The 13289-nt window shown below is 45.4% G+C and overlaps 1 protein-coding gene across 1 annotated transcript in view; it reads right to left on the bottom strand.

Annotated features, from left to right (window-relative positions):
• Window positions 1-13289, bottom strand: part of SMPD3 (sphingomyelin phosphodiesterase 3) — a 590910-nt gene that overhangs the window by 480276 nt on the left and 97345 nt on the right. Inside the window, exons 4-5 of the mRNA XM_083624900.1 lie at window positions 8866-8941; window positions 1905-2060 (exon numbers count right to left, since the gene is read on the bottom strand). Coding sequence (XP_083481026.1) covers window positions 1905-2060; window positions 8866-8941 — 232 coding nt within the window. The remainder of the gene's footprint in view (window positions 1-1904; window positions 2061-8865; window positions 8942-13289) is intronic.

Raw genomic sequence — 13289 nt, 5'->3', positions numbered from 1 at the left:
AGAGAGATGGAGTGTTCCGGCCGCTGAACTTTTTGTAGAAGAAATGGAAGCGATCCATCGTCAACTCCAACACCACTTAGAAAGGGCCAAAGAAGAATATAAGAGGCAGGCAGACAAGAGCAGAAGGGAAGGTGAAACAATTAGGGTGGGGAGTCGGGTCTGGCTATCAACCCAAGGGTTGCCGTACAAGGGGGGTTGCAAGAAATTGAGACCCAAAAGATTGGGACCATTTGAGGTCATCCAACAGATCAACCCAGTGGCTTTCAGACTCCGGTTACCGAACCACATGAAACTGCACCCAGTATTCCACAGGTCATTACTGTCACCATACCGGGGGGAAGGTGAAGGGGTATCCACACGGGGGCCAGCCATAGAAGAAAGGGAAAGCCGCAACTATGTGGCGGAAATCATCGACTCCAGGTGGAAGGGGAATCAGGTGGAGTATTTGGTCGCGTGGGAAGGGGAACCAGAGTCAGAAAACACCTGGGTGAAGGCAGAGGAGGTCCATGACGAGGTCTTGATCGAAACGTTCCACCAAAGGTTCCCCAGGAAACCCCAGCCAGTAGCGAGGTTCCGAAGGGAGTACTTTGGCACCACCGACGATGAGGAGGAACTGGAGGGATTCAGGGAATCGGAGTTGGAAGGAGGTACCGACTCCGAGGAGGAGGAGTACTTGGAAACCGGGAACAGCAAAAGGTGGAGGGAAGTGTTCGAAACTTCGGGAGATGAGGGAGGTTCCTTCAGGGGTTTTGCTCCCTCGCCTCCCGCAGAGGAGGGGAGGGAAGGGGGTGAAGGGGGCCCTGGAGGGGAGGTGGATGTCAGGGAACTGTCATCTGAGACGAAGGAGGTGAAAGGGCTCATGGAGGGTGAGAGAGACCACTCAGCGGAGGAGGGGACCAGCAGGGGGAGAAGTGGAGTTCCAAGGGAAAGTGAGTCGGAGGGAGAGCTCAGAGATACTTCTAGCGAGAACAGTGGGGGGGTTTCAGGACCTCCCTTAGGAACACCCACTCCTCGGCGGAAACTGTCACGCCGAGAGTCCAGAAGACGTGTTTCCGTTAAGGAGCTTTTATGCTGGAAGAAGTTCCGTAAACGCCCACTGTCCGATTCAACGAGCGATTGATGGAGCCACGCTTAAGGAGCTCCATCACAGACAGAGGTTTGGGAACTTAGCCAAACTCTGAGGGATCAGGATTTTACGCACAAGCAGCTCATCATCCCATCACAGGTGGTTTACAAAGAAAAGACGCAGCACAACTAAATTAAAAGCAAACTGAAGAACAGAATGAGCAGCAATAAATCAGCATCATTTCACATTATCTCTGTTTATTTTAATAAATTAACCCCATTTATTAAAAAGCATCGCTTTCTCCAGTGATTCATTATAACTCTACTTCACCCTTGTTTATCCCAGTACATTGTCATGAACTTCACACTAGGAAGGACAGCAGGGAATAATTAGGAAAAAAGGATGGTGATGAAGAAGATGAGGGTAAGGACCAGTGGGGTTCCAGGCACAACAGTGTTGGCCAACGAAGTCTGGTCCATTAGGATGAATGGGGCATTGTCCCACCAACCTTGGTCTATCACCAGCCAGCCTACCCCTGTCTGCCTTCTTACAGTCCAGGGGGTGACACTAGCTGCCAGCTTTGCTCTCCTTAATCTCAGTGTTGTTTTAGCAGGGAGGAGGATAGGGGTAAAAGTAGAATTAGCTCTGCCTGCCACTGGCTCTGGATTTATCTGCTCTTTACTGGATTTCTCTGCCCTTTGCCCCACCAGTCCCAATGGACACCAACCACCACGGGCAGAGGTGGATTTAGGGCAGTGTAACCAGAACTGCTGCGCTGTGCACCGAGCCTAGGGCTTAGCAGCTTAAAATACATCAAGCAAATAAGTGGCTGTCTCACCTGATGAGCAATTGTCAAAGTTGAGATCTCCACAGAGTACATCAAATGCCACCAGCTCCTCTGGATTGGCTGTGCTGGAGGAGGAGGTAGATTTTCTGAAATCAGCCAGCCAATCCTGAAGCAGATCCAGTTGTTCACATCGAACAGTACTGTCCCCTGCAGGAAGCACAAAACAAGGGTTCTGGAGCAATTCCAAGTTTCATTGTATTTATTGTGGTGGTATCTTAAGCTACTAGACCATAAGATGCAATTCTAAAATAAACATGTTGGAGTTCCTTCAAATGTAAAGAGTTTCTTGTTTTTTAAAAGGAATAGAAGAATGTGAGTATTGTGTAGAACAGGAATGGGAACCTAGGACCCTCGAGAGGTTGTTGACCATTGTTCATTCTTCCTGAGACTGAGGGAAGCTCAGTCCTGAACAGCCACAGATTTCCCATCCCTGGAGTAGAATGTGGATTTAAAAGCATTTTCAATGAAAGCCAATTGTCAGACTTTCTTTGTCTCTTTCTTTTAAATACTTCTTACCCATTCTAGATGAGCCAGATGGACCAATGGTTTAACTCAGTATAAGACAGCTTCCTACATCTGATCATGGGATTAAGGTGGCAACTTCGTTGGGTAAGGACGAAAGAGCTCACTGGTTGAGCATCTGCACATGGTCCCAGGTTCAGTCCCTGGCACCTCCAAGTAGGGATGAGAGAGACCCCTGCCTGAAAATGCTGGAGAGCTGCTGCCAGTCAGTGTAGACAATACTGAGATATTTGGACCAATGATCTGACTCAGTATAAAGCAGCTTCACATGTTCCCAAGGGCTCAGTCAACTGCTCCTGGCAAGGGAGCATGTTTGTGCAAAAGAATGCACAACATAAGGAACAGAAGAACCTGCTTATATGGGAACAGGCCATTGGTCCATCTGGCTCAGTATCACCTATGCTGACTGGCAAGATTTCTCCAGTTCTATCAGGAGATGTTGGGGATTAAACCTGGGACCTTCTGTTTGCAAATCAGGTGCACTAGGGGAGAAAGTCCTTTTGGTTATGCAGCTATAAATGGAAACTGAGCACCTACACTTGGCAGCGGCAGCATTCCATGCAGTGGAAAGGGGCAGGGGCAGATTTCACATATGCCTTTGTTTATCTAGTGAGGTCCAACTGATACTCTCCAAGGGCTCTGCCAGCTTTGCATCATCAGGTAGCTGCCCCTCACTTTTGCAATTTGATTTATGGCACAGTGTGCCTGTGTGATGCACAAGCCGTAAACGTCCTTGCTTGACTTCCTTACCTCATCCATCATTCACACCATTCTGTTCAAAGATAATTTGGAGCTGGCTTGGAAATTTCCCCTTTGAATCACCAATAACGGCACGCATGTATGCGACATGCTATATATGTTTTCATTAGCTCAGGCTGAACCGCTTCCCATCTAGTGTTTTCAGTTATTCAATATCTGTCGGCTGGTTTTAGGCAAGGAAAAAAATATAGATCTACAAAATTTGTGACTGAAGGCACAAGCGGGTATTGAATGAGTAACTTTTAGCTACCCAGTGTGTCATGCGCCTCATTCGCTGAGCCACCAGGACAACTCTCCACAAGAGGAAGCCACTGACTACTATTTCCTGCTCTTGGGTTCTCCCAACTGCAGACAGTCAGAAGGAGGTACTGCTGCTCAATGATTTAGAGCAGGCTTCCTCAACCTTGGCCCTCCAGATGTTTTTGGCATACAACTCCCATGATCCCTAGCTAGCAGGACCAGTGGTCAGGGATGATGGGAATTGTAGTCTCAAAACATCTGGAGGGCCGAGGTTGAGGAAGCCTGATTTAGAGATTGTGAAGTGACACAAGGGGCAATGGGATTTGCCCTGACGTAAAAAATCCAACTCCAGCCTGGATCTACAACTTGAGAAACAACATGTCTCTTGAGTAAAGGCCAAATTGCTAGCAGACAAAGTTGGTTACTCAAACGTTAAGGCCTCCAAGTTAAATGGGACTTGCTTCCTCAAAAGTGTGGATTGGGTTCTGAGAGCCCTGACACTCTCCGTGGAAAATGGTCTTTTTAACTTTTGAGTTGCTGTGTTGTTGTCTGGTTTTATTTTATTTTTTAATCTGAACACGCAGTGTTGGTGCTAAACATAATAGGAGTGATTTTTAAAATTCATATCTACAACTCAAGCAGCAAATCAAAAGAAGTCACTGTGAAGAATGCAACAGATCACTTTTGAATCAAGTATAATTGAACAAGGCAGAGGGTTGGGGTGGATTTCCCAGTTCTGATTTGTAAGTTTCCACCAGACTGGATGTAACCAACATCCTGCTCTGCTTTTCTTTCTGATTTCCAGTGGATAATTCCTATAGATTATTTTGTGATATTTTTGCTTATTTATTCAAACGAAAGAAACATCTATTCTATTTACTTGATCTTTTTTATTGAAATGAAATGTTTTCATGCCGCTCGGTTAGTTAATTGCATATCATGTTCTTATTGTTGCATGATTTCATTTGACAGGGTTTCTTGCCCTGCAAGACTGTATAAAAATACTGGGTGGTGTTAAACTAAACCAACTAAAACAAATGGGCCTAACTTAATGTTCATTAATGTCAATCGGTCTACTCTGAGTAAAACTTACTTGACCCATATCCACTTAAATAAAATAAAATATTAAATGCATATGAGTGGAGTTTGTTCTTTTGCTCTATGCTGGGAGCTTTTTGTCACCCCTTTATTTAAAGCATGTGGTTTGTGTGGTTTGTGCGTAAGAGATTTATATTTATGGTTTGCACTTAAAGGGGAATCAACTGGATTCACACTTTCTAAAACAATCCGCAAACACAGCACAGCCATCCTTCAAAATTCACATTTCTCTGAATTTTGCAACACAGTTCTCCAACTGAGTGCACAAAAAATGCATATGCTGGCAAGAAATGAGCATAAAAATACATGCTAATGACAATAACATACAAAATTGCATTTTATTAGGGGAGATTACTTTGCAGAAATGTGTATATCAAGGGAAATTTGTTCTAAGAAGAGTTTGGATTTGATATCCCGCTTTATCACTACCCTAAGGAGTCTCAAAACGGCTAACATTCTCCTTTCCCTTCCTCCCCCACAACAAACACTCTGTGAGGGGAGTGAGGCTGAGAGACTTCAGAGAAGTGTGACTAGCCCAAGGTCACCCAGCAGCTGCATGTGGAGGAGCGGGGACACAAACCCGGTTCACCAGATTACGAGTCCACCGCTCTTAACCACTACACCACACTGGCTCTCTAAGGATCTAAGGATTGGGGGGGGGCAAATTGATGTGGAAATGTGGATAATGGAATTGGATAGATTTTCTCATTGTTGGTGGTGGGTCTTCCCCTGCTCATGATTTTCAATTCAAAATCACCTCCAACACATTTTCTCAGTTAAGAGCAGCTCCAAGGCGGTTATCCGTAAGGGCCCGGTGTCTTTGGGTTGACAAAGGGTCTCCACTTCTGCTTTAAGTGCTGACTCCACTGTCCCCAACACTATTCTTCCGCTACTTCTTTTTCAGGAAGTTCAGCTCCTGCTTCCCAAATTGCAGCACCGGTGCCTCTGCCAACTTGAGCTGTTGCACGTACACCTCTGAATTCTAAACTGGAGCCAGGCTTACTTTCAGCAACCATCAATTTGTATGTTTCAAAACATTTCCAAATAGGCTTTCTTTGACAAAAACACATCCCAGACCATCACCTTTTATGTGGCTCAAGCTTTCCTTTTCTGCCATCATGTTCCATCCCTCATTTTTTAGAAACACAAGAAATGTTTTGGATGAGATAACCAGCACAGCCAAGGAAACTCCACTGTTATGAACTCAGGTCATTCTGTTTTGTTCCATAAATGAACAGAGATTTATTGAAGGACATCTAAGCTTTTAAAACCTAAGCTCTCTTGTATTTGAATACAGTGTGATAGATAATCTGGGAAATATGAAGCAAACATATGAAAGACAAACAGGAAAGGAACTTGGAAGCCTTAAAGGGAGACATTCTGATGGGGCAAAGGGGGATTATTCCAGTCCTCTCTCGCCATGCTCCTTCTTTGCCTTAAATCTCAGTGAGATGGTCCAAGAGTAAATCCACTAGAATTTGGCTAAAGTGCAGGGGGTGGGGAATAGTATGAAGGAACTGTACAAGTACTGCACAAATAGCCACACTATCACATCTGGGCATTATTATTACTACATTTGTTTCAATACTTTAATACTTTAAGGTTGAATACCACTGTTTCAGTGTTTCTCCAATGGCTACTAGCCATGATGGCAAGGTTCTCCCTCCATCAATGGTGGCAGTATGCCTCTGAAAGTCAATTGCTGGGAATCACAAGTGCTCAGAGTACTGTTGCATTCAGGTCCTGCTTTTGGGCTTCCCATTAGGGCACTTGATTGGCCACAGTGAGAGCAGGGTGATGGATTGAATGGGGCATTGGCCCAATATAGAGAAGGTACCAAATTGATACATCCCTGCTACAAAAAAAGTGTATTGAGAAGACAACAAAACCAGAGTCTGTTTCATATCATGAATAAGATCAGCAAAACAAAGAATAGAATTGGATCAAAAATATATTGGGAGGCCTATTACTCATCAGGCACTGTGATCTAAACCACTGAGCCCATTGGGCTTGCCGACCAGAAGGTCAACCTAGCCATTCAAAAGCATACCAGTGCAAATAGATAAATAGGTACTGCTGTGGCGGGAATGTAAATGGCGTTTCTGTGTGCTCTGGTTTCCATCACAGTGTCCTGTTGTGCCAGAAGCAGTTTAGTCATGCTAGCCACATTACCTGGAAAGCTGTCTGTGGACAAACGCTGGCTCCCTCGGCCTGAAAGTGAGATGAGTGCCACAACCCCATAGTCACCTTTGACTGAACTTAACTGTCCAGGGGTCCTTTATCTCCTTTTTATCTCCTCTTTTGACCGAAGAACCACATTCAACCTTTGTACCCCAAAGTTGGTATTGTTAACATGTCCATTCCAACCCATCACTCTTTTGTATCAGCTCATTACAAAACGAAGTCTAGAATGTTCCATCCCCCGTGTTGTATATACAGGAGAAGTATTTTTACGAAGAGTCCTAGACTTCTGCTAACAGTTTATGCTGGCAGAGGAAAGGTTGACAAGTTGAATTTATTTGATCGCTAAAGAGTCTTGGTCTATAAGGTGTTTCCCACCAATGCCACCATTCCTTGTAGAAGTTAGGTGGCAGTGGGTAGGGCAAAGCTTTTAAATTTATAGGCTAACCCCAAAGCTTTACCAGATGACATAATGTTTATCTTGAGATAAGATTTAAATAATATTTGGATTATCAACCATTACGCAGATTGGCTGAGGATGGCAAGTTTATTTGCTGACATGAGGTTGGTAGAGAAACAAAGTTGCCCTGGTCTCTTTCTGGATACTCTCAGGTGGCCATGAAAAGACTCAACATGGTGGTTTTCCCCTTTCACATCATAAACTGTTTTTTTTTTACAGTTGTACTGTGCTGGAGATTTATGTGAAACAAGGTAATGGGAAAGATCCAGTAAACAGTGGAAGGAGAGGCCAAGGAGAGTTCAGTAAACTATGTTTCAATGGAGTGAATCAACCACAATCTAAGCTCCCTTGTGCTGGCTTGGGGGTAGTTGGATTGGATGGAGGTGTCCCTTCACTGAGCTCCCTCAGCTTCTGCCGGCCTCTGTCCAATGTCACTCTGCCATCATGGAGCTCACTATTCTGCCTGCCAAATGTATGGGACATCAGGATCTGGGGGCAGAGGGGCAGAGCAGGCCTGGGATCTGCTGGGAACTCAAGGCAGACCAACTGCCAGCCCATGACAGCATCTAGACCCAATTTGGACCCAATTCCTGTGCCAGCTCTAGGTTGGTGAAGATTTGCAAGCTTCCCAGCTTCAGCTCCAACCAGCACATAGGAGCCAATTCCTAGGGGCAGAGGTCCTTCCGGTCCTCACAATAAATTATTTGAGGGGGCTGGGCCTCCCCAAAGTTGATGAGAATTGCCCTTCAAATGGTGTGTGCGCACCATGTCTTGTGATCAATTATGTGGGGTGGGGCTTACCTCCCCCCATATTTTATTCATGTTGGTACCATTGAGCTACCAGCATGAGCAACAGATGTGGTAAAGGTAAAGGTAAAGGGACCCCTGACCATTAGGTCCAGTCGTGACCGACTCTGGGGTTGCGGCGCTCATCTCGCTTTACTGGCCGAGGGAACCGGCGTACAGCTTCCGGGTCATGTGGCCAGCGTGACTAAGCCGCTTCTGGAGAACCAGAGCAGCACACGGAAACACCGTTTACCTTCCCGCCAGAGCGGCACCTATTTATCTACTTGCACTTTGACGTGCTTTCGAACTGCTAGGTTGGCAGGAGCAGGGACCGAGCAACGGGAGCTCACCCCATTGCGGGGATTCGAACCGCCGACCTTCTGATCAGCAAGTCCTAGGCTCTGTGGTTTAACCCACAGCACCACCCGCATCCCCTCACAGATGTGGTAGCCTCTGTCTGTTTCTAGTTTATGATACTTTTGCATCTATTCACTCGTATGTCTGCCCAATCCTTCATCTATCGATATTTTTTTAAGCCCTCACAGAAATTTGTATTTAAATATGTATTTTCAATCTATTTTCTTTTAAAATTCATTTCTAAATGTGTTTCCTCTCTAATTCCCACCCCGCTTGAAGCCAGCATTTCAGCACCCAGCCCTCTCTCGATGGATCTTAGGCTTCCAATAGACCTTGCAGGCCTGATGTCTGTCTGCTTGCCCTGGCTCTGCAGAATACTTAGGTTAATATACAACCCTTCCCTGTCTGCAACATTTTCAGGTGAGATGGTTAAAGTACTGACAAGAGACCATTGAGAAGAGAATAGCCAAACCCACTCTTTCTATCTCTATTCTACAATAAGTAGCAAAAGAAACAAAACAAAGATTGGGAGAGCAATCCATACGGTACCTGCCAGAGCTTGCAAGTGAGTGCAGGAAATGTATCCCACAATTCTTTGGTCCTGAGGTGTACTTCCCACTTGCACCTGGAAGGAAAATAAGAGAGGAACAGAAGGGTTAATGGACCACCATCAGACCTTTCAGGATCAAAACCCATTAACTGCAGGGAAAACACAAGAACTATTTTTTTGTAGCAAAGGTCTCAGGTAAGCAGAATTGTTCTCAGAGTAGACCTATAATGGGAAGAGGCACTGGTTGTTCTTCTTGGGGGTTTTTAAGTGAATTTTGCAACATGCCCTTGATGCAATAATAGTGCATTAGTGATAGCTTTATACGGGACCATCCACATATCATACTGTTTTATTACTTGTATTGTGATGCTCCCCCAATGTTACCACACAAATACCATCTGGAGGGGCACCCTTGTACTATAGTGCAACGAAAAGAGGAGAAGCTCCAGAACACAGACACACACACAGCTCTCCTCTTTGCCAGAGGGGAGCCTGAGAGCCCATTCTCACTATCCACTATGTGTGTGCAGTGGGAGCATGAGAAGAGGACAATAGGTGGACCTTAAATGAACTTCATTAAGGACTCCTAGCCATGGTGGCCAGGGTGCACTTGCTGGGGATCACATGTGGGGAGGGTCCGGTTACACTCAGGTCTTGCTTTTGGACCAGAAGAGGCACCTGAGACCAGGATGCTGGACTAGATGGGCCTTTGGCCTGATCCAGCAGCAGGGCTCTTTTCAGGTATTGTTGCAGTGGGTATTGCCCCCTTGATATTGAGGGACGATTTCCAATCATCGTGGGAAAGGGAGGTCATTAACGAGGTTCAATCCTGCGGATTGTCTCACCTTTACTTTGAGTCTATGACGTACAATCAAGCTAGAGCTGTGATCTCCCGGAGACTGAGTGACATTGCCAGACAAGAGGACATAGCCCTGGTAAAACCAGGGATGTTCCTAGGGGACCAGATTTATCGGACCATACCAGCCCCCTACCTTGCAGAAATCCACTATGCTGAATACCGCAGACTTCTTACAGTGGCTAGATTAAATGTCCTTGACTCTGCGATATTGTGGGGAAGGTACAGGGGAGTACCATACGCCCAGAGAACCTGTCATTGTGCCATGGGTGTGGTTGAGTCCACCAAACACATTCTCTTGACTTGCCCTTCTTATGCAGAGCTTAGACAAAATTTTATAGACCCACACCTATGTCAATTTAGCTTCCTACCCAGAGAAAACCAGGTTTTACACTTGCTGAATAATGTCACTAGAGCTATACCTTCCTTGGTGGCCAAATTTCTTTTTTTAGCTTTTAAGCGTCGCAAGACTATAATTGACTGTATTGATATGGGGCTATCTGTTTAGCCCATTTTAGTGTTGGCTAAGTTCTAAAATATTCCTGGATGTTTTAACTGTGTATTGACAAATGTACTTTTTTCTGACTGACGGTCGAATAAAAAGGTTGATGATTCAGGTATTGTTGTTTTATTGCTATGGCCAATGGCTGACGCAAATAAAGATTCTTTCTTTCTTTCTTTCTTTCTTTCTTTCTTCCTCTTTCTTTCTTTCTTTTCAGATAATTATCTTCTTAACATTTGGCTTGACAACATTTCTTTCCTATGGTTCCAGGGTTGATCCTGCATTATGATTTCCTTACCACTGAGTATCTTTGACAACAGTGATACCTTGGCTCTTGAACTTAATCCATTCTGAGAGTCCTTTCGACTCCCAAAACCATTTCAAAACCAAGGCGCGGCTTCCGATTGGCTGCAGGAGCTTTCCGCACTCAAGTGGAAGCCGCATCAGACGTTTGGCTTTCAAAAAACGTTCACAAACCGGAACACGTACTTCCGGGTTTGCGATGTTTGGGAGCCAATTTGTTTGGGAGCCAAGCTGTTCAAGAACCAAGGTACCACTGTATATACTTTAAAGGATTTCTGTTGAGTGGCAAAGCATCTATAACCCACCTTTTCACACAGGAACCAAACAGGCAACATGTCGCCCCAGATGTTTGATGAACTCTCCTGCAAAGGCACCTCACTCAATCATTCATTTCAAGGTTTGCTGCAGGCTTGAAAGTAGCTGCATTCTATCTCCACTCTTAATCAGTTGCTGGAAATCACAAAGGGGGGTGGGGAGGAGTGTTGCTATTGCTCTCCTGCATGTCGGCATCCCATAATGGACATCTGGTTGTCCCCCTTGGGAACAGGATGCTGGAGTAAATGAGCCTGATCCAGCAGGGTTCTTCTTATGTTCTTACGGTTCTGTGATGGCAGGAAGACTACCATTTTCTCTCTCTACTCCCCAACAACCCTTTTCTGTTCCTCTAGCAGAGTGAAACTTGCACCAATCTTGCACCTGCTCTGACTTCATTATCCAGGCTCACCCTGGGCCCAACAAGTCAGGCATATAATACTACCCAAAGGGTCGGGGGGGGGGAGCCTTTGGAAGTGATCTTACCAGAAGGCACATCTCACATTTGCTCTTGATTTCAAGCTGATCTTTCACTGGGGAACAATGAGATGGACAGAAATGTTGGTAAAGCCTACAATCAATCAATAACCTCAACAAGGAGTGTAACTTTGCAGGCTTAGTCACCACCTTCCCAATAAGACCATTAATTCTAGAGTCCAAAATTACTCAGTTGCACTGCCTCCTTTTGCCCCAGGTGAGATTTGTAGGCCCTTACGCAGACAAGGACAAGGGGAAAGCCATTGTGGGCACTTGCGTTGATAAGGCCACCTCTGGAACAACTGAAAACGATGTGAAGATTTATTTCCCCTTTTACTTCTACATTTTTGCATTGTTCTCAGGCACAAATGGGTCCTATTGGGAAGTACGTTTCAGGAAGCACGGACAACCAACTATAAACAGCTGTCCAGAGAGCATGGTTTCACCCCCTGAAGTTAAAGGACAAATACACACCCAGCCCTCACCAGACTTGTAAAATTAAGGCAGGTTCTGTGCAAAAATCCCACAGCCCAGAGGATTTCTTTTCTCTGCCCCTTGCAAAAGAGGCAGAAAAACTACAGCTTTTTTCACAGGGCTGGGTCGCAGTTCTTGAAAAGTGTGGGCAGCCTTCTGCCCAGCACAACAGGATATGCTGCACCCAGCAATCACCAGTGAGAGTGTCTCTTTCAGGGCTGTCCATTGGGGAGGTTTTTCTCAGGGCCACAACGGATGAAGAAAGTGGCACCCCTTCCTTAGGTGCACTTGCAATGAAAATTGGGTCCCTCTGCACCTAACAATTTCCTTTTGTAAAGGATGCAAATGATTTCCTCCGAATTCTAGCCCTGAGAATTGCAAGGCAGGGCGGAGCTGTTGCACTCTGCTCCTGCTTGCAGACTTCCTGTTGAAGCATTTGTTTGGCCACCATAAGAGCATGATGCTGGACTGTGATGGGCCAGACCTGACAGGACTTTGCTTTTTTATGTTTTATCCCTTAGAGCCTCATATTCTTATGTATTTTAACCCTCTGGTAGGCATTTAATTAGTGACTACAGAATGCTAGTAAATCATATGCAATACATTTTCAAAAACAGACTTTCCACCTTGCCTCTTGCTAAGCTGAGAACACAGGTGCTGCCTTTCAAGGACACTTGAGGGCAAGACAAAAAGGCACATTCTCCTCAAAGCTTTGGAAATGCATTTTCTTCTCTCCGATGTGCTGACTGCCTGCTGCATATTTGGCTTCAAACTGGGGTCGAACAAGATTTACAGAAATCCCTTTTTATGAGTTGGCATTCTTGCCCTCTTGCCTGCAGAGATTTATTGTACTTTACAAAGCAGCTATGCTATGTTAATATATAATTTAAGCACGCTAAAACAGAATTAAATGTAAGTATGAAATGTTAATGGAACTAGCTCTAATCATTCACTGGTTCCTTCCATCCACCCTCACTGCTTGGAGTGCCTGGTGGCATAACATAGCAACTTGTGGAACTCTCTGCCACAAGATGTGGAGTAAGCTACTATCTTAAAGGTAAAGGGACCCCTGACCATTAGGTCCAGTCGTAGCAGACTCTGGGGTTGCAGCGCTCATCTCGCTTTATTGGCCGAGGGAGCCGGCGTACAGCTTCCGGGTCATGTGGCCAGCATGACTAACCCGCTTCTGGCGAACCAGAGCAGCGCACGAAAACGCCGTTTACCTTCCCGCCAGAGTGGTACCTATTTATCTACTTGCACTTTGACGTGCTTTCGAACTGCTAGGTTGGCAGGAGCAGGGACCGAGCAACGGGAGCTCACCCTGTCGCGGGGATTTGAACCGCCGACCTTCTGATTGGCAAGCCCTAGGCTCTGTGGTTTAACCCACAGCGCCACCCGCGTCCCAGCTACTATCTTAGATGGCTTTAAATAGAAAAATATTGACTTGCCAAAAACTAAATGCCATTGCACACAAATATTGTAGAGTTGTCCATTTTGGT

The sequence above is a fragment of the Podarcis filfolensis genome, assembly GCF_964270895.1.
Source record: "Podarcis filfolensis genome assembly, chromosome: 8".
NCBI lineage: Eukaryota > Metazoa > Chordata > Lepidosauria > Squamata > Lacertidae > Podarcis > Podarcis filfolensis.
The sequence above is the reverse complement of the archived record's forward strand: the minus strand, read 5'-3'. Positions and strand labels throughout refer to the sequence as shown.